The sequence below is a fragment of the Typopeltis vanoorti genome, chromosome 10, assembly GCF_054136105.1.
Source record: "Typopeltis vanoorti isolate ZY-2024b chromosome 10, IOZ_Tvanoo_1.0, whole genome shotgun sequence".
Classification (NCBI taxonomy): Eukaryota; Metazoa; Arthropoda; class Arachnida; order Uropygi; family Thelyphonidae; genus Typopeltis; species Typopeltis vanoorti.
Genome location: NC_143558.1, coordinates 104,462,391 through 104,484,908, shown reverse-complemented (window position 1 = coordinate 104,484,908; position 22,518 = coordinate 104,462,391). Strand labels below are relative to the sequence as shown.

The 22,518-nt window shown below is 35.8% G+C and overlaps 1 protein-coding gene across 4 annotated transcripts in view; it reads right to left on the bottom strand.

Moving 5' to 3' along the window:
* The window catches only part of mv (lysosomal-trafficking regulator mauve), a 1,073,830-nt gene that overhangs the window by 519,004 nt on the left and 532,308 nt on the right, over positions 1-22,518 (bottom strand). For all 4 annotated transcript variants that reach the window (XM_090399251.1, XM_090399254.1, XM_090399252.1 and 1 more), the window contains 2 exons: positions 16,621-16,785; positions 12,901-12,977 (listed from right to left, as the gene is read on the bottom strand). In XM_090399251.1, coding sequence (XP_090255377.1) covers positions 12,901-12,977; positions 16,621-16,785 — 242 coding nt within the window. The remainder of the gene's footprint in view (positions 1-12,900; positions 12,978-16,620; positions 16,786-22,518) is intronic.

Sequence of the window (22,518 nt, the reverse complement as noted above, 5' to 3'; positions counted from 1 at the left end):
TTCCTTACAACTCTTTATTGCAACGAATTACGATCAGTCTTTGAAAACTTCCCACTCACTATCATAACTACCAACCAAAACGCTGTGCAACAGACTAACTTCTAGTGATGTTATCAACTTCAAGGTGACAAAATGGAAGACTGTTGGGCTACATGACTGACTGACGTCATCATGCATTTGAAACATATAGGATACTCACATCAAATGTATAATACAATTCTTTATCAAATGCAAACATCTGGAAAACTTTTAAAACAATTTCTTTCACAGCTGAAACAAGTTCTGAAGGAGCTAGATTTGGAGCTAGGTGTTAGTTTAAAAATTTTGCAGCTCAGGAAGAAAAAAAGGAGCTCCAAAAGAGCTAAATTGGCAACACTAGTGATTACCCTATTTTCTTCCACTCCTTCAAAACCTGTGCAGTAGCCAGACTCTTGGTGAAAAGCCAAGTCAATGGAAATATCAATTCCTTAGTACATTCTTGAAAGTTTATTTTTCACTTGGTTAGAGTATAATAAATTTAGTTTAATCCTTTATCCAAGTGTGAGCAAACAAAGTTTGCGCCTGAAAGTATCTTCAGGACTGGAGTAAGGTGGTACAACACCAGAACAACTCATTGCAAAGGTGGAGCAAGCTACCAACACTCCTGTCTCGGTATCTCCTATAATGCAAAACACATCTCCTTGCGGATATGTCTAATGTTATGCATTAAGGGAAGGGCCACTACCCAGACTAGTTTCGACCTTTATTGAGGTCTCTTCAGTGGGAGCCAAGCCCAAGCTGAGATTCCAGGCAGAAGCATTCGCAGGTCATCTCTACCTATAGGAGTTGCCAAATAGTGTGCCACCCTTTTTTAATAAATTACTCTGGATTTAGAGAAAGATGTTGAAAGTTCATTTTTCCTCCCACTGAAGAGACCTCAATAAAGGTCGAAACTAGTCTGGGTAGTGGCCCTTCCCTTAATGCATAACATTAGACATATCCGCAAGGAGATGTATTTTGCATTATAGGAGATACTGAGACAGGAGTGTTGGTAGCTTGCTCCACCTTTGCAATGAGTTGCCCTGGTGGTGTACCACCTTACCGCAGTCCTGAAGATACTTTCAGGCGCAAACTTTGTTTGCTCACACTTGGATAAAGGATTAAACTAAATTTATTATACTTAGTACATTCTCTTAAAACACATAGTGAAATCCCATCCAGTTCCATTACCTTATCGACATCCAGAGTACACAGTATTTGTAACACACTCTCCTCTTGCACTTCCAAATCTTGAATCCTTGACATCCCAAGTAATTAAACTGTATTGTGTATTCTGCATCAGTCACTCTACTCTGATTTTCATCTAACAATGTCACTCTTCCATAATTATTTCTCCTCCTGCTAATTAATTCTACATTCTTCAAGTTAGGGAAAAGTGTAAGAGAGCACTGAATCTCCTTCACGCTCTCTTCTCTACTGAATAGGAAGCAGTTCAATTTTTATTGCTTCACCTTGTGCAATTCTACTATTAAAGCTGGATTATGGATCCCAAGTCTATAGTTCTGCAAGGCAGAGCAGTCTGTAATGGTTGGAACCTATCCACCATCACAGATAGTTACTGGTGTTTTTTGCACATTGCCCATTCAAAGTCTTTAGGTCAAGGCAAATGAACTACTGTGTCTGGAACATTTGTCACTAACTACACACTAAAAGTAGTTTCTTCCAGAACATCCTATATGAACTAGTATCTTTTCTCTGCTTTGGAATGCTCAATATTACACACATCAGACAGCCATACATCCTTTTGGGTATGCATGTTAAAGAGCTTATGCAAGTCATTGGCATGAATGTTGACAAGATTACTTGCACCAAACATAACAGTATTCTGACATGGCAGGTTTGCAATCCATCCTGCAACCTCTCATTTTCTTAACTACAGAAGTCTCATACTCCATCATCTGTCTATCTGTAATTGTTTTATGCACACAGAGCAGTCCACTCCAATGAAAATCCTTGCTTCTGATGTTTGGCTGTGCTGGATTCCCAGCCATATTGGAATTAAGGGAAACAAAACAGCAGATGTAGCTGCCAGATCAGATCATAATTATTTTGACTGTTCCATATACAGACAGTTTATAAGATTGAAGCCAAATGCCCAATGGCAGTCATCATGGCAGGAAGCAGTGATTTAAAAAAAAAAAAAGAAAAACTGCATGAGATTAAAGCCTGAAATTAAGCACTGATAATTTAGTTAACATAGAAACAGAAGGGCAAGTTGTTCTTTATAGGTTCCACATAGGTCATACTCATCTTACACAGTTGTATTTATTGAGGGTAATGTCCTAACTGTGTGAACAGTGCATCATGCATGCATCTCACCATTTGTCACATTCTAGTGGAGTGCCAGCACTTCACTTGAATGAAAGTAATGCATTTTTTACTAATCTGTCTGAGCCATAAAACTTCAGGTAGGGCCTACCAGACTTGGATAAAATGCATAAAGGTTTTAACTTTTTAATAAGAATTAATTTATACAAATGCATTTGATAATATGTTCTATTTATATATAGATACTGATTTGATCAACTTAATTTTTTTTTTTAAATTGCTCTTTGTACATAACATATAGATAACATACAAATTTATCCCTTTATTTCCATTTATTATTATCTTGAGTACTGCTGCAGCCTTTGATTTGATGCTGTATGAACTTAGCTGTCCTTGTACCAATAAACTCTAATCAACCAATCAACCAACCAACCTCCACTGGTATCTACCCTACACTCTGGCAATTAGTCCATGTCAAACCTATTCCCAAGAAGGGTGAAAAATCCTTAGCATAAAACTATTACCCAATCTCGCTCTCTTACCTCAGTCCTCTCAAAAATAATGGACAGAATCATCAACTCCCAACTCCTATACTAAAGAACTCAATAAATGACTGCCAGTATGGATTCTGCCAATTCCATACAATAGGGGATCTGCTCACCTATATCACCCACCTCTCGATAAGTACCATGGAAAGGATTGACAAATCCTGTGATTCCACTTGAAATCTCAATGACTTTCAACCAGGTCTGGCACAAAAGCCTATTAACTAAGTTCCCATCATTCAGTTTGTCCTGTGACATCTACAAATGGGTTGCCAGTTTTCTCACTAAACAAATGCACACTGCATGTGATGGTGGATGGTTTCCTATCTTCTAATTATGTGACTAATGCCGAGGTCCTGCAAGGTTATGTCCTCTCACCCACCCCCTCTCTCTTCTATACATCAATAACCTGCTCCAGTTGACTATCAATCTAATACACAGTTTTAATGATAACAGTACACTACATCCCTTCTTCTCATTTGACAAAGTTTGCAACAAACAAACCACCACAGACCACACAGAAACAACTTCTCCAAACCTAAATTCTGATATCAAAACCATTTTTCAATGGGGCTCATAACCTTGTCAATTTTAATGCCTGAAAAACACTGTCCTGCCTTATTTCCCACAAAACAGAACCATATTATCCCAGCCTTACCTTTGAAAACACTTAAATCTCAACTCAAGGCAAGATGAGATTTCTCTCCTTGGGATTGCCTTGACATGAAGAATCTCTTAGCATAAACACATTGCAACCATTACCTCCATGGCATCCAGTTGGAATACCTTGAGCATGACGGTTATTTGAAAAGTTTGGTAAATTTCCAATAGATGGCGACACAATTCATTCATTCATACCAGTGTCGCACATATCTTTTTCATGACCCCTGGCAAAATATTAGCCATGTGCGATGCATAATTCTTGATTGGCAAACATTTAAAATGACCATGTTCACATTTTTCATAAAAATGGAGAAAAATTAGTTTTGTGCAGTGATAAAACACTTTTATTTGAAGTGGATGCCACACAGATCAAAGGTGAGTTAGATGCAGTTCATGGCGATTCTGAACCAGCATTAAAGACTATTTATTTTTGGATAAATTAGTTTAAAGGTGGTCATAAGTCCATCAAAAATGAAGAGTGATCCAGACGCCTGACTGAGGTCACTATGAAGGAAATGAGTCACAAAATCCACAGTATCATTATGGAAGACCGGTGAGTGAAAGTGCGTGAGATTGCTGAGATTATAGGCACCTCAACAGAATGGGTGTATAATACCCTGCACAAAAAATTGCATATGAAAAAGGGCTATGTGCATGATGGGTGCTGTGATTGTTGACTGTCGATAAAAAACGCATGCGAAAAGACATTTCAACACAGTGTTTGGCTATGTTTAATTACAATTTACAGGAATTTTTTTGCATCGATTCGTGACTGTAGACGACACTTGGATCCAATACTTCACACCTGAGTCCAAGAAGCAGTCAAAACAGTGGACAATGACTGGTGAAAGAACACCGAAAAAAGCGAAGAACGTTTTGTCAGCTGGGAAGGTGATGGCCACTATTTTTTTGGGATTCCCAAGGAATTATTATGATAGACTATTTCGAAAAGGGTAAGACAATCACAGAAGTCTATTATGCATCATTGTTGGACAATTTAAAGGAAGAATTGAAGAAAAAACGGCAAATATTGTCGCACAAAAAAGTGCTCTTTCATCAAGACTTTCCAAAACATTGGCCGCCATAATGGCAAAATTGCACAAATTGAGGTTCAAATTGGTTCCACATCCACTATATTCTCTGGACTTGGACCTGTGTGACTTCTTGTTCTCAAACTTAAAAATTTGGCTCGGTGGCAAAAAATTTCTTCAAACAAGGATATCATCAAGGCTGTCAATGACAATTTTGCACAAATTGACAAATCTTACTTTTTAGATGGAATGAAAACATTGAAACTCGCTGGACCAAATGTGTAGACCTTGGAGACTATGTTGAGAAATAAAGGTGATTTTTTCTTTAAAAAAAATGTGTTTAACTAATTTTTTTACCAAACTTTTCAAACTTTTCTTTAAAAAAAAAAAAAAAAAAAAAAAAAAAACAGAATATTCACATGATAAATCTTGATATTTATTTGCAAAGTTTTTGTCTGTTTCACAGGAATCTTTGGTACATAAAGTGGAACAGATGATCTTTCTGAGCAATAAATACAAAATGTTATATTCAGGCAATGACAATCAAGGAAAAGAAGGATTAGCCATAGTATTCAATACAAAATACGAGGCTAATCTTCTTGAATGGCAGTCAGTCTCAAGTAGAGTAATGTGGGCAAATATAAGAATGGGGAACTGGACAATGAGACTTATTTGTGCCTATGATCCCACAGAAGGTTCTACTAAGGTAGAAGTGGAGGAATTTTTTGATGCTTTAGAAAAAGCAACTGACACAATGAAAAAGGAAAAGTTGGTCCTTGTTGGAGATCTAAATAGCAGAGTAGGAAATGATTGTGAGACATACAAAAATGTTTTGGGAAAATTCGGAGAAAAGAGCAAAGCTAATAATAATGGCAAATATCTGTTGGATTTCTGCTCAGGACATGGACTGGTTATTACTAACACCATGTTCCAACATAAAAATGTGCACAAATTCACATGGAGAGAAGAGGCTAGGAATAAGAAAAGTCTCATTGACTATGTTATTGTTGATAGTGATGTTTTCTCCCTGGTGCAGGACACCAGAGTGTACAGAGGATTTGAAATTGGAAGTGATCACTATTTAGTCTTGAGCAGGATAAAATTGAATTTCATATTGAAAAGAATAACATGTAAGAAAGTTTTAAAGCGAATAAAAGTTGAGCAGCTCTCAGATGTGAATTGTAGACTAAAATACAGAAAGATTATTGAAAAGAAAATGAAAGAGTTTGAGAACAGGAATCAAACCTTGGAGATTCAGTGGCAAACTCTGAAAAAAACATTGACTGATTCTGCCAGAGAGGCATATGGTGAGGTTGTGTGCAAGGATAAAAAAAAAAAATCAGAACTCCCAGGTGGACACAGGAAGTTAAAGAGGCAGTGAAGGAAAAGAAGAAAGCACATCAAGTTCCTGGCAAATAAGTCAGCTTTTACTCTTACAGAATACAGAGACAAATGTAAGAAAGCTAAACAGTGTGTAAAACTAGCTAAACAAAAGTCATGGGAGGACTTTGGCAAGAATATAGAAAATAAATATCAAGAAGGTGGCAAAATATTCTGGAGGTTGTTGAAGAAGCTTAGGAATGGAGGAAAGAGTGCTGTAAAAGGAGTTAGAGATGATAAAGGTGACATGAAAACGGTAGAAAAAGATATCCTTGAAGTACGGAGTAATTACTTTGAAAACTGCTAAATGAAACAAGCAGTCATGACAGCACAGTGATAAAAAACACTGACCATGCATGCAGTCAGGAATACATATCCATACTTGAAGTAGAAAAAGCCATCAAAGGCTTGAAATGTGGAAAGGCAGCAGGAGTAGATGATATTCAACCAGAAATGCTGAAGTATGGTGGTATAAAAGTCTTACAGTGGCTGCACTGCATAGTTCAGAAAGCCTGGACAAAGGGACGAATTCCCGATGATTGGAGTAGAGCTCTCATAGTACCCATATATAAAAAGGGAAATAAAACTGAATGTGAGAATTACAGATGTATTTCCCTACTGAGTGTTCCTGGCAAGATCAATCAAGTGTACTTGAGAAACGGTTGAGAAAAATTGTGGAAGAAAAGCTTGGTGAAGAACAAGCTGGATTCAGGCCAAATAGAGGCTGTCAGGATCAGATCTTCACTTTACGACAAATAGTCAAGAAAGCATGGGAATATAACAAAGATCTATATTTAAGTTTTGTCGATTTGGAAAAGGCATATGAAAAGGTGCCAAGAGAGAAGCTATTCAATACGCTGCAGTTATATGGTGTCAATGGGGCATTATATCATGCAATACTTAGTCTTTATTTGAGTTGTAAGTCAGCAGTTAGAATTGAAGGAAGTACAGGAAGATGGTTTAATGTTAAATCTGGTGTGAGACAAGGATGTACATTATCCCCTCTGTTATTCATTATTTATATGGATCACATTATGAAGGAAAGTGGTATTAAACATGATATCAAAATTGGAGATGTTAATGTCAGCTCTTTGCTTTATACGGATGATGTTATACTTCTAAATAAATCCGCTACAAGTCTGCAAGATTTTCTGACTAAATTCAATTGCTGTTGTAATAGGTATGGTATGAAGGTTAGCAATAAAAAGACAAAGACAATGAAAATAGGCAGAATCATTGAAAAAGTCAACTGTGTTGTGAATGGAGAACCTGTGGAACGAGTAAATCATTTCAGCTACTTAGGGACGATTTTTACTGAAGATGGTAAATTAAATATAGAAATAGACAACAGAATCAGCAAAGCTGGTATGGTGGGAAGTCAATTGAATAAATTCATATGGAATAAGAGAGAAATTAGTGGAACACTAAATTAGCTGTATACAAGACAGTGTCCAAACCAATTTTAACTTATGGATCTGAGAGCTGGTTCAGAAGTTAAACACTTGACCAAAGACTTGAGACCACAGATATGAGAGTCTTGCGAAAGATTAGGGGCGTGAAGATGGCATCAATGGTAATATCATATTATAAACAAGGATATTAGGAAATAACTTGACATTGTCAGCATCCAGGAATGCATTAGCAGAGCTAATCTCAGGTGGTATGGTCACTTAAAGAGAATGGGAGAGGAAAGATTAGCCAAACAAGTGTTCTCTGCCAGGTTGGCAGGAAAACGACTCAGAGGAAGACCAAGATATAGGTGGACTGATATGGTACAAAGTGCCTTAGACGATAGAAATATAAGATCTGATAATGTTGGAGTCTTGACAAGTAACAGACTGATTTGGAGGAAAATTGTAGATAGGAAGTTAGTAATGATGTAATTTTTTCATGTAGTACTGTCATATCCTGTACACCCCTTGAGAGTACATGGCAGGAATTTGATGATGATGATGATGATGGAGTACAGGAAGATGGTTTAATGTTAAATCTGCTGTGAGACAAGGATCATTATCTATATGGATCACATTATGAAGGAAAGTGGTATTAAACATGATATCAAAATTGGAGATGTTAATGTCAGCTCTTTGCTTTATGCAGATGATGTTATACTTCTAAATAAATCCGCTACAAGTCTGCAAGATTCTCTGACTAAATTCAATTGCTGTTGTAATAGATATGGTATGAAGGTCAGCAATAAAAAGACAAAGACAATGAAAATAGGCAGAATCATTGAAAATGTCAACTGTGTTGTGAATGGAGAACCTGTGGAACAAGTAAAACATTTCAGATGCTTAGGCACGATTTTTACTGAAGATGGTAAATTAAATATAGAAATAGACAACAGAATCAGCAAAGCTGGTATGGTGGGAAATCAATTGAATAAATTCATATGGAATAAGAGAGAAATTAGTGGGAACACTAAATTAGCTGTATACAAGACAGTGTTCAAAAAGTTTTAACTTATGGATCTGAGAGCTGGGTCAGAAGTAAAACACTTGACCAAAGACTAGAGACTGCAGATATGAGAGTCCTGAGAAAGATTATAGGCGTGAACAGATGGCATCAATGGCAATATCATATTAAAAACGAGGATATTAGGAAAGAACTTGACATTGTCAGTATCCAGGAATGCATTAGCAGAGCTAACCTCAGGTGGTATGGTCACTTAAACAGAATGGGCGAGGAAAGATTAGCAAAACAAGTGTTCTCTGCCAGGTTGGCAGCAAAACGATCCAGAGGAAGACCAAGATATAGGTGGATTGATACGGTACAAAGTGCCTTAGACGATAGAAATATAAGATCTGATGATGTTGGAGTCTTGACAAGTAACAGACTGATTTGGAGGAAAATTGTCAATAGGAAGTTAGTAATGATGTAATTTTTTTCATGTAGTACTATCATATCCTGTACACCCGTTGAGGGTACATGGCAGGAATTTGATGATGATGATGAAGAAAATTCAAAGAAGTGCCTACTTAGTAGCTAGTGTAAGATAAATATTGTTCAATATTTCCCTAAAAAAATGTATTTATATATATATATATATATAATTAAAAGTTAGGAAAGGTCAACCAATTAAAAAAAAAAAGCACAATTTCCCATAAAGGAGATAAATGTAGCACATCAGATCAATTCAGGATAGTACAATAGAGCAATGATACACAAGGTGCTTTATCAATATGTCCTATAAGAAATCAGTTTTTATAAAAGATTGTTGTCTTATTTCAGAGAATTCTGTGATTGGTGGTGATGGCATGGTCAGAAAGTCCAGATTTTTGATATTTAATATAAGACTCATGTTCTTCATGACCTTTTTTGCATTTTATTTTTAGTATGCTGAATACAATATATTAGTGCTGTTGTTTATAAAATTCCTCTAACATTAAAAAAATTGCTATATTAATTGCAAGTAAGATCAGCCATATTCTGATGTCACTGCTAAAATTAGTTGACATAATTTTTCTTTATGGTTGAGGTTTCCATATTATTTAAATAATAGCACTCATAGGTAAAATAAAAAAAAATGCAATTTTTTTTTCTGTTCGATTATATAATTTTTTTAAAATTTAGTTATTTTTCAGTAATAACTACAGATCATTATTATTATTACGAACAACTCCAAGGAGTCCTTAGACTCATCGAGGGAGGCCCTAACATCATGTCAAGAACTATTCAAAATTCACACAGTATCTATCATACTTTGCCTTCAACACATTCACAGTCATGGCATCCACAGCAGACTCTGGCAACTTATTCCACTCATTCACCACTCTCCAAGTAAAAAACTAGCTATAACATCCCTGCTAACCACGCTCTTGCCCAGCTTCCATGTATGGCCCCAAGTCCTCTGACCACCAGTCCTGTTCTCAAAAATATCCTCTGAATTAATCTTATAGAAACCATTCAGTAATTTGAATGTCTCAAGCATATCACCCCTTTTCCACCTATCAGCCAATTTCTGCAACCCACAAATCTTCAACCTGTTCTCATAAGGTTCATTCCATAGACCTACTATCATCTTGGTCGCTGGATCCTCTTCACCTCCTTCCCATCAAGAAGAAACCCTGGTGCCCAAATCTGGGCACAGTTAATCATTTTGGGGTCTTATCAAGGCTAGATACAGAGGAACAATAACTTGCTTGTCTCTGCTCGTCAAAGAATTCTTCAGCAACCAAGTGATTTGATGAGCTGATTTAGCCACTTTTGCAATGTGCTCCACCTCCTTCCCATCAAGAAGAAACCTTGGTGCCAAATCTGGGCACGGTTAATCATTTTGGGGTCTTATCAAAGCTAGATACAGAGGAACAATAACTTGCTTGTCTCTGCTCGTCAAAGAATTCTTTAGCAACCAAGTGATTTGATGAGCTGCTTTAGCCACTTTTGCAATGTGCCCCCTAAACATCAGCTCCCTATCCACCAACACTCCCAAATCCCTGGCCTCGTCAATCTCCTGGAGTACAGTTCCACCAATGTGGTATACTGCTACTAATCTTTTCACCCCAAAATGCATAACCTTACATTTTGCCACATTAAATTGACATCCATTCTCCTTAGCCCAGTCCTTCAATCTATCTAAATCATCCTGCAAAATTTTGACATCATGTGCATTCACTATTGCTCTACCCATCTTTGCATCAGCAAACAAATGAACAGTTCCTCTCAGATTCTTTCCTATATTGTTAATGAACAAATTAAATAGTAGTGGTCTAAGAATGAAACCCTGTGGCACACCACTAGTCACAGGCCATCTTTTGGACTCTACCCCTGAATAAACTACTCTCTGATATCTCTCCATCAACCACCCTCCTATCCATCTCACCAACCCTATATCCATCCCCATATGCTGCAGTTTACTGATAAGAATTCCACGTGGTATCCTGTCCAAGGCCTTAGCAAGGTCCAGCAGTATCACTGTTAACCCATTACCCTTATCTAGTTCAGCCGTCACTGTGTTATAAAACGTGAGCAAGTTACCGAGGCATGATCTACCCTTCACAAAACCATGTTGTCCCCCATACAGTATCCCATTTTCATCTATCCAGTCCTGTATTTTTCTCTTGACTACTTTCTTCAAGACCTTGACAACGACTCCTGATATGCTGATCGGTTGAAAATTTGCAACAGCAGTCTTGGAACCTCCTTTATGCAGTGGAACTATTTTCCCCTCTTTCGACTCCCTCAACCCAGACCCGAGACTCAAATTAAACAAAATGGTCAAGTGCACTGACAGTTCCTTAGCTGCTTCACTACAACCCGAGCTGGTATACCATCCAATCCCACATATGTATTCACATTAAGGTTTTGTAATAGACTATTCACCTCCACTTCATTCACCACAATTCCCGTATAAGCTATTGGTTCCTTCATTCCTGCAATATCACCACCTGGATGATATACTCTTGCAAAGTGCTAGCTTAGTAATTCCACTATATCAACTGATTTGGTTACCTCCCTACCATTGGCATTCCTTAAAATCATTCTGCCGTATACATTTTTTATTTTATTTGCAGCATATCGAAAAAACTGTTTGGGATTCTCTTTAGCTTGCATGGCTAATTCCCTTTCATGATCCATTTTTCTTACCACACTCGTTACCCTTCTGGCCTGCGCTTTCTACCATTCGTGTGCCTGCAGGTCATCTTTATCCTTAAATTCCCTCCACAGTTGTTTCTTTTTTTGCACCTCAAGCTTAATGGTGTTATTCATCCATTTAACCCCTACTTGATTTACTATTTGGACTCTAGGTATACAGTTAGCCATTGCCTCCTGCAAATTCTCCTTAACCACCTCCTATGCACTATGGCACCTCCCATGGCATGTAAAACTTGCAGTTTTACATGCCATGGCACTGAACCAAGCAATCTCCGAAGCTTGTCATACTTACCAGCCTGGTAATTCCACGTGTACCCTGTCTTAATTAAAAATTCCACATATTTAGCTACCTCCCAGGTCAAGACCTTTTGATCGCTCTTTATCATCATCTAAGTATAATCTGAGAAGCAAAATAAATATGAGCTAATACAACTTGGTGGTATTAGCTCATAAAGTAGATAAATAAAATCCACAGCTTAATTATTTCCTTTAGCCATGCTGGCATATTTTTTTTATTTTTCATTTATATATTCATCCAAATTTTCATAGTTTAAAGAAAAGAATACAATAACTAAATATAATAAGTGAGATACAAAAATACAGTTTTCATTGTTTTTGTATGACTCAAATGTGATTACTAGCATAGAAAAGATTTGATATACTGCATGAATGTACTTCCAGATGTCATACAAGATGAGAATGGATTTTGTGTGAACTGTCACATAAGTGTGTAGCCTCAGTAGGAATACAAGGTTTGTGTCAAGATAAACCATCAAAGCTGTTGATTAGTCCATAACATTGTTCTGTAAAGATATGAAGTTAATATCTATTTATCCTTGCGTTTGTGGAAAATGTCACTGAAATCTTCATTCTCCTGAATTTCAAAACTACTTCCAGTCTGACCGATGAAAGTCTTATAACAGGAAAGGCACTCTTGTAAATGCTGGAATATTTTTGGAAAGAAACCTGCATTTTAAATAACTGTTTTTAGTGAATCTTCAGAGCTTATCTCATTAGTTTTTTCTACTACAATGCTTATGATACTATCAGATGTTACATTGTAATATATATTGATGTACTCATTTAATTATTATTAAAAAATATTGTAAACAAAGACATTCACACAGTACCCCACTCACTCAAATAATGAAATGTTCTTGATAATATTGGAATCCAAAATAAAGCATAAAGTCATGTTTTAAATATACACTTTAAAAACACAAAGCAGTAAAACTAAATTTCAGCTTTACAGTTGGAATAAATAAATAAGGAATGAATTTTGTGAACATGAAGAAAATATTATGCAGAATAAAGTATGCAATAATTACAGCATAGACAAGAGGGCTGCACTGAATATTGAAAAATCATAAAAGGGCTACCTTTTTCTTGTTGTTTCTTTATCTTTATCCCAATGAGATTTGTCTTCATTTATCTTTTTCAGCCAGTTTTTTTTAACCTATAAGATTATAAACTTGTTTGTATGCAATGAACAAGATTTAATGAATGATCATATTACATATTTATTTATTTTTTTAAATGAAATGAAAACAACTCAAATATGTGCAGAAGGTGAAAATGAAAAAAGCAATGTATTAAGCTGAAAATAACAAAGCAACATATGAATTATTAATTTTATTTAATTCTTAATTCCTTCAATCCTCGGGTTTTGGTTATTAAACAACTCTTCAATGGTGAAAATCTTCTCATTCCTGAAGAGGATATCTCTGTATCTGTTGTTCTCATACCACTGAAGAAGTGCCTTCAATTTTATCACTCTCTGCAACATAAGTTGTGGTGTTAGAATTGCACAATTCGAGTAGAACCAACAAGAGTGTCTCACCCCCAGGTCATAGTTAGTACATGTGACATTATTCTCCGCAAAATATTCATATCTTGCGACATTGCTTTCTGCATTATCACAGGATTACTGCAGAGGCATGCCTTCACAGCCCTCACAAGCTGTTGCATCCTAATGCAGAGTGGTCAACCTGCCTTTTGGCAGTTAGACATGTCTTCTGCCTGCCATTTGTTATAATGGTTAACATTGTTAATATTTAACAATATTAATATTGTTAATATTGTGTTATAATGGTTAGTAGTCTGAGGTTTTCATTATCTCCGCACTGTATGTTAACTCACACGGCTGGACAACTCTCTCACTACCGATAAACACGCGTATGTTGGCGGTGCACAGCACTATTAATGGAACTAGGTTTGCACAATTCTGTGTGCAGCGTGGGATTGTGGGGAAGTTGTAACAGTTTTTATGGCAAGACAATCTCTCTCTCTCTCTCTCTCTCTCTCTATATATATATATATATATATATATATATGTTTATGTGTATATGCATCTTCATTTGCTTTACATAAATTGTGTACTTCTCTACCCAATGACTGCATTATAAACAGTTGTTATATATATTTTCTGCACCTGAAAATTTAAAAGAGGATGTCAGGACAAATGTGTTTAGTTAGATACTATTTTTAGTGCTACCATAAATCTGTTTTGCATGCAGGCATGCAGCAAAGTGTCTGTGGGAGGGGAGGGGAATATTTTTCATTATGAAGTCATTCCAGTTGTCTCTATTTACACTAATTGTTGCTAAATATAGTACATAGACTGTAAATGTCTCTGTATTGTATTTAGTGATAGAACAAAATGACTTGCTTCTGCAGTACAGTGTCTGTTGAGGATAAAATGCTTTTTATGCTATAGGAACATTTTTATTCCACTGTTCAGAAAGAGTAGATGTAATGAGTAAAAATTAATCATTTCTTGAATAAAATAGAATCTTTCTATGCATTATTAGAAGGGGGCTGCATCTATTAATCTCCAGCAAAATAACAGAATATGTGACATATCTATTATTGATAAGACAGAAGAGCTGCTTGAAAAAAAAAAGTTATGTAATGAACTTACGATTCATGAACGGGTGGATAATTGGAAATTATTCTTGCATGTATTACTATGCAAAAAGTGTATACTAATCATCATTGAATAAAAGAAAATTCTTAGAAAACAAAGCAAAATATAAATCAAATCGCCAAGTGTCATTTCACTGGAAGATTTTTTGTAAAAAAGGCTCCCATTTCAGATAGGATTTATGGAATAATTAATTGTAAATAAGTGTGTGTTTATGAGTAAGAGTTGTGGTAAAAGTTATGTGCTTACAGTGTTTCTAGGGTGTGGGCTTGTTTACAAAATCATTAAACTTAGAGCAGAGTATAGTAACATTTTTAATGTTAAAAGTTTATTTTTCACTTGGTTAGACTATAATAAATTTTGTTTAATCCTTTATCCAAGTGTGTGCAAACAAAGTTTGCACCTGAAATTATCTTCAGGACTGGGGTAAAGTGGTACACCACCGGGCAACTCCTTGCAAAGGTGGAGTAAGCTACCAACACTCCTATCTCAGTATCTCCCACAATGCAAAACACATCTCCTTGCAGATATGTATAATGTTATGCATTAAGGGGAAGGGCCACTACCCAGACTAGTTTCGACCTTTATTGAGGTCTCTTCAGTGGGAGCCAGGCCCAAGTGGAGATACCAAGGCAGAAGCATTGTATTTTACTATTATTGTCATAATAGTAAAAAAAAAGCATTCTATAACAGAAGAAACATTTTTACCAGTAAAGGACTTAGCATCCAGCTCAAAAAAAGGCTAGTGAAAACATACATATGGAGCATTGCATTATATGGTTGTGAGGCCTTGACCCTAACAAAACAAGACATGAAAAATTTGGAGGCATTTGAACTTTGGTGCTGGAGAAAGATGATGAAAATTAGTTGGACAGAAAGGAAAAGTAATGAAGAAGTTCTAAATACAGTTCATGAAGAGTGGTCATTAATGAAACACATCACTAAGAGAAGAAAAAACTGGACACCATTTGAGGCATGGGGGACTGATTACAGAAATAATGGAGGGGACTGTAGAAGGAAAGAGGCCACAAGGCAGACAAGAATTTCATATATAAATAACATAATGATGCTAACTGGAGCTAAGAGTTATGAAGAGATAAAAAGGAGGTCACAAGACAGGATGTTGTGATGTTCTGCTATAATTACCAATCTTTGGATTGATGCACCAAAGAAGAAGAAGAAGAAGGTGGGAGCAAGATAAAATTAACACACTAGTAATGTCCAACCCCCACCATGCCACTTTTATATTAGTATGATCTGTTGGAGAAACTACATGGCAATATAACATCCAATAATGAAGAACAGCAAATTAGCTTCATTATATTTTATTATTATTGTCACAAAATGCATCAAATTGTTTTGGCTGTCTTTGCACCATTACTCCTACTTTTCGCACATGGCATTCCCCATTGTCTACCACTATCAACGTAAAAAATCCCCTCCTTGAGGTCCATGAAAGTTATAACTTTCACAGACATAACTTTGTTCTGCTTATTGGTGAAATGGGTTACAAAATGCACTCACAATTTCTTATGAGAGGCATTGTAAAAATAATGGGTAGCATAGCCCCATTGTTGTGGTATAGTATAGGCCCTCTTGTGATGAGTTCTGATTTAATGAAATTTTGCGTATAATAATAATAATAAATATGGTTGTCACAAGTTTTCAAAAATTTGGGAAACACTAATTTTAAAACATTCAATAAAATGACTAAAATCACTTAATATTGTCTCAAGAAGACTTCTTAAATTTTATAATTTCTGTTGTTCAATTCAATTATTATTATTTATAAAACATTTTTATTAATTCTGAGCCATAAGATGAATGTTAATAATTAAGTCTGGATAAAAGATTGTTGTTGTTGTTAGTGTATACAAAAATACAAAACTGCTAAAAAGTGGTTCCATCATATAATCAACAGATATAGCCATTACATTGAATTCAATGAACCTTTTTCACATGTCAGAATTTCTAGCTTCTCTCCCAAACTCTCTCTTTTTCTATCTTAGCCAATATGCTTAAATTAGAACTGCTGCCTTAAAGTTAGCAAAAAAAAAAAAAGAGATTTTCTATTATTATATACATTAAAATTCTGTTTGGGAAAAAAAAAAAAAACACATATTGAAAAATAAAAAAAATTGTGATTTTTACTAAATTAGTATTTCAAATAGCTTACCTCTACTAAAGGAGAGCCTTTTGTCACTGTAGGTATAGATGAAAAGGTGACTTTCCACTTATCAAGGGTATCTGATAAGGTCAATAAGTGCTTTTGTTGTTTATCAGTCAAAACGTTTTGTGAAAATATTAAGTCACATAGGAAGGATTGCAAATATTCAATATTCTAGAAATGGTAAAAATTACAACATTAAAATATTATCTTTGAATTTTATTAGCAAAGCTGTCTTTTAACACATTCATTGCCAATCACGCGATATCACGTGTTGCGAGTTCTCACCGAGCGGCCGATCACGCGTTATTGCGTAGACGTCGCTAACTAAATAAAAAAATAAAAAAAGTTTGGCCACCACACGAAATTCCAATTTTCAGCTTGGCAATGAACGTTCATTGCCAATCACGCGATGCGAGTTCTCATCAAACGGCTGATCACACGTTATCGCGTGGACGCCGCTAACTAAATAAAAAAATAAAAAAAATTTGGCCACCACACGAAATTCCAATTTTCAGCTTGGCAATGAACGTGTTAATATGAACTTTCTAAAACTGATATGACTATCTATGTAATTTCAGAAATTTCTTATCAAGCAGGGTGTAAATGAAAATTTAATCATCCCTAGAAATTAAGGAAAAGTGTTGTTAACAATGGTGTGAGAACGAGGTTTTTCGCCTGGAGGGTGGTGAATAAGTGGAATGCATTGCCTGACTCAGTTGTGAGTTCTTTGTCTGTAAATAAATTCAAGAACAGATATGATAGATATTGTTTTGATGGTTTGGGTCTCCCACGATGAGTCTACTGACTCCATGGAGGTACCCGTAATAATAATAATAATAATGTTTTGCCAATACTTTTGAGAAAACTGCATATGATTATTCTTAGTCATCAGTACTTTGAACTGCCAGAACTTTTACCTTTTCCGTTATTCCTTTTAGGAACTGCGTGTGTACAATGTTAACATTTGGGATAGAAAATTGTAAAACCAAATTATGAAAAGGATCAAATAAATACAACAAAAAACACTGAATATATATCACAAGATTGTTACTACAATTTTGGTTGAAATTAATTCTTCAACCCAAAATTGTCTCATGCCAAAAAACAGTTTTGGGAAAAATTATTTCTTGAGGTTAGCCTTAATTTGGAGAGTTAGAGAAACTAGATAATCATGAAAACAATAGTTATGAATCAGTTATGGTTAAGCTGCTTTCTCAAGCAGCCCTTTGAAAGAAGGAACTCAAGTTCAAAGATTGAGTGTTACATTTGATCACAGCATCAAAATGCGTCTCACTTAACGATGTGACTGTTTTGCCACAGTAACTAATTCCTTCCCATTCAATAACTAATAACACTAATATACTGAATGGGACTTTCTGAAATCACACTTAAATGATGCATTAACTGAATGTGTCTGTAGACAACAAATGTTCATTGAACTCTAGGATTGGAGTAAACTGGATGTGCAACCTCATTTTAAGTAAGAGATCTATAAGAAGAAGTTGGCATGAAAATCAGCAATAAAAAGACCAAAACTATGAAAAGAGGCAGAACAAGTAAAATCTGTAAATAGACAACAGAATAAGCAAAGCTGGTATAGTGGGTAGCCAGCTGAATAAATTTATATGAAATAAGAGAGATATTAACAAAACATGAAACTAACAGTATACAAAACAGTGTTCAAACCAGTTTTAAGTAATGGATATAAAAATTGGTTTAGAAATAAAGCACTCAATCAAAGAGACTCAGAGGAAGACCAGGTCTAGGTGGACTGATTCAGTCAGAAGTGCCTTTGAAACATGAAATGTTAAACATGATAATATTGGATGTAGAAAGTTTTTTAATTTGGGTATACTATGTTAAAGATACCAAGCAATTTTATAAGCTAGGTTTTAATCCTTTTTCCCAAGTGAAGCAAACAGACAAATAAGTCAAGTTTGCACCTGAATGTAGTTCAAGTCTAAGACAACTTGTGGTAAAGGTGCCGATCACTTTCCTTAGTAATTCCCCCTAATGCAAAGCACATCCCCTTGTGGAGATGTATGATGCTATGCATTAAAGGCAAGGGCCACTACCCAGACCGGTTTCGATCTTTATTGAGGTCTCGTCAGTGGGAGTCAGATCTATAAATGCCAAGGTTGAAGTGATGCAGAGCCTTATAGATTTTACCTAAACAAGTTGCTTTGACCTTATTAAATAAAAATCTCAGGATGAGAGTAAGATGTAGAAAGTTTTTTTAAACTTAGGTATACTATGTTAAAGATATCAAGCAATTTTATAAGCTAGGTTTTAATCCTTTTTCCCAAATGAAGCAGACAAATAAGTCAAGTTTGCGCCTGAACGTAGTTCAAGTCTGAGGCAACTCGTGGTAAAGGTGGAGCAAGCTCCAGACTTGAACTACGTTTAGGCGCAAACTTGACTTATTTGTCTGCTTCATTTGGGAAAAAGGATTAAAACCTAGCTTATAAAATTGCTTGGTATCTTTAACATAGTATACCCAAGTTAAAAAACTTACTACATCTAAGAAATTTTTATCTCTTAGATGTAAAAACATCTAAGAGATCTTGAGATTTTTATTTAATAAGGTAAAGCACCTTGTTTAGGTAAAATCTATAAGCTCTGCATCACTTCAACCCTGGCATTTATAGGTCTGGATCCCACTGATGAGACCTCAATAAAGGTCGAAACCAGTCTGAGTAGTGGCCCTTGCCTTTAATGCATAGCATCATACATCTCCGCAAGGGGATGTGCTTTGCATTAGGGGGAAATACTAAGGAAAGTGATCAGAGCTTGCTTCACCTTTACCAAGAGTTGCTTCAGACTTGAACTATGTTAAGGTGCAAATTTGATTTATTTGTTTGTTTGCTTCACTTGAGAAAAAGGATTAAAACCTAGCTTATAAAATTGCTTGATATCTTTAACGATAATATTGGAGTGCTGACAAGTAACAGACCACAGATATGAGGGTTCTGAGAAAAATTAGGGGAGTGAACAGATAGCATCAATGGCAGAAACATATTAAAAATGAAGATTGACACATTCTTGAATTAGCATTCAAGAATGTGTAAGCAGAACTAACCTAAGATTAGGTAATTTATAGTAAATGACCATTAAATAGAATGGGTGTGGAAAGGTTAGCAAAACAAGATCACAGAAAAGTGACTCAGAGGAAGACCAGGTCTAGATCTTCCTCTGAGTCTCTTTTGGTTTCTAAAAGGAATAACTGAATCTCTTTTGCTGGATTGATTCAGTCAGAAATGCCTTTGAAGCATGAAATGCTAGATATGATGATATTGGAGTGCTGACAAGTGATAGATAAATTTAGTGGAAAATTGTGGAAAGGAGATTAATAATAATGTAAACTTAATTATGTAGTGTTGTCATAGTAGACTGAACACTCCTTGAGGGTACATATCAGATAATTAATGATGATGATAATCTACAAGAAGATTTGGGGTTGGAATAATTAATCCATCTTCTTGTTCAGATTTGGATGATGTTTCAACATTTCACAGGCTTCTTTAAATTTTCTTTCAAACCAGGTTTTGGTGAGGCGTAGAAACTTGGTGCCTTTAAAGTTAATTCTGTGACATGTTTGGAGTGCATGGTCTGACAGGCCTATTTTACCATACTAGAGGTATTTAATATGGTGTTTGTGTCATCTTTTCTAATTGGGATGGTGCGTCCTGTTTCCCCTATGTAAGGTAGGTTACAAGTACAGTGAATTTTGTAAACCCCTAGGTGGGCAAGGTATGGAAGAGGATCTGTGGAAGAGCTAAGTAAATTTCTTAATTTTGATGGGGGTTTGAAGGTTGTCTTAATATTGTATTTAAGTAGTGTTCTATCTATTTTTTCTGAAATGCTCCTAATGTACGGTATGGCTATGGTATTCCTGTAATCTTTTTGCTTTTAATAGCATTTTTAATGGAGGATCTTGTGAACTTTTTTTTTATTGCAGCCATTTTTTACAAACGTTAAGTTGATAATTTCAAATTCTTGGTTCAGAGCTTGTTCATTGGAGCAAATTGTTAGGGTTCTGTGTTTGAGGGTGCTGATGACTCCTAGCTTTTGTGTTAGATGGTGGTATGAATTTTTATGTATGTATTGTCCTCTGTGTGCAGGTTTGCAGTAGACTATGAAGGAAAGGCAGTCTGAGGGAAGATGTGTGACATGTGTGTAGGAAAGGAAGAGAGTTGTTTTCGATCTCAATGGTGAATTGGATACATTTGTTCAGGTGGCTTAGGACTATTTAATGATTCATGGCCTAAGGGGCCAAATGGTGAAAATATCATCAACATATCTGAGCTAGACTTTGGACTCTTTAGGCTGGCTGAATCTAGAGCTCATTGCTCAAAGTCTTCCACATAAAAGTTAGCTATTGGGGGAGGGAGAAGTGGTGAGCCCATGGCTGTACCTTCTTTTTGTAGGTAAAAATTATTTTGACACATGAAATACCCGGAGTGGAGTACGTGGGCAAAGAAGGCTGTGATATCGGGCAGAAGTATGTTCTGTAAGAGAAGAATAGTATCACTGAGAAGGACATTAGTGAAAAGGGCAGTTATGTCAAAGCTGACTAATAAATCTTCGTAGTTGAGTGTGATGTATCTAATTTTGTTTATGAAGTGTTGTGCATTTTTATGTAGAAGGGGGAATAACCTACCAACTTCTTGAGTGTGGCCGCTAGAAGTGGAGAATGAATGCCACTAAAGGGGTGAGGGCTAGATTTTTCCCTCATAGGTGGTACCTGATTTGAATGGATTGCCATTGGAAGTTGTAAGTGCAAGCAGTGTGAATGAATTCAAGAATAAGTATGATAGCTAGTGCATGTAGCTTCCCCTCGATAAGTCCCTGGAAGTCTCTCTTAATAATGATAATAATAAAACAGCAGTTACAGCAAATTTAAACAGTGTGCTTAAAATTCAACTTCAAACTGCATTTATTAGCAGATATTAGAATTTGTGCCATGAAATTGTTGATCACCAAACACAGATGCATTCTTTTCCATTTAAACTATCCCAGCAACATGTGTTGCCATGGCGGCAAGTGTGAAAGGAGACCAAGCAGTATCATTATTCCTACTTATTATTATTCAGGATCTTCATGGAGTTCAAAGACTTGTTGTAGGAAATCCAACTTAGATGATAGTCTGTCATACCACTCCTTAAATTCATTCACTATCTTATCCTGTCGTGTCAATCACATGAATACTTCCAAACAACTTTAAATGTCTAAATCATACTATCATTTCACTTTCTATCAACTAGACTGCAGATCATGTGCCTCAGTAACTAATGTTCTGCAATCCTAATATATTGTTCTGTTATTTGTCTCTGTACTCTCTTCAAAAATTTGACCTGATCTGACCCCAGTAATTCTCATGTGATCTGATCAAGGCTTTCGGAAGTAGAGTCTATCTTTTTATCTCTTCTGCAGTGTTCTCCTCACTATTGTAGTGATCCTCTGGTTTGTCTTCACTACCTTTGCAATATGTTAAATGTCATTATGCCTTATAGTATGACTCCATGACCACTTGCTTTCTCCACTTCTTCCAGTATAATCGACCAAAAGATTTTGTGGCCTCCCAAGTAAAATCAGTACTACTGGAGAAGTATTAAAATGTCATGATGAGAAAGGGAGGTTGGCAAAGTTACTGCAGTGGATTAATGATTTCAGTATGATCCAAATTTGAAATTCATGTGGAATATTTTGTTTTTACTAATGGAAGGAATATCTGAAATAAGAGTGCTTAAAGACTGTGACATTCATTTAATTGGTGTATTTTAGGATATCCCTTGACAACAGCAATAGTTATTTAACTAAAGATAATATTCAAATAAAAATAGAGATCTACAGTAGAAGTTAGATTGCTGAAGAACAAATGCGTCACAGTAAGAGTCTCCCCCC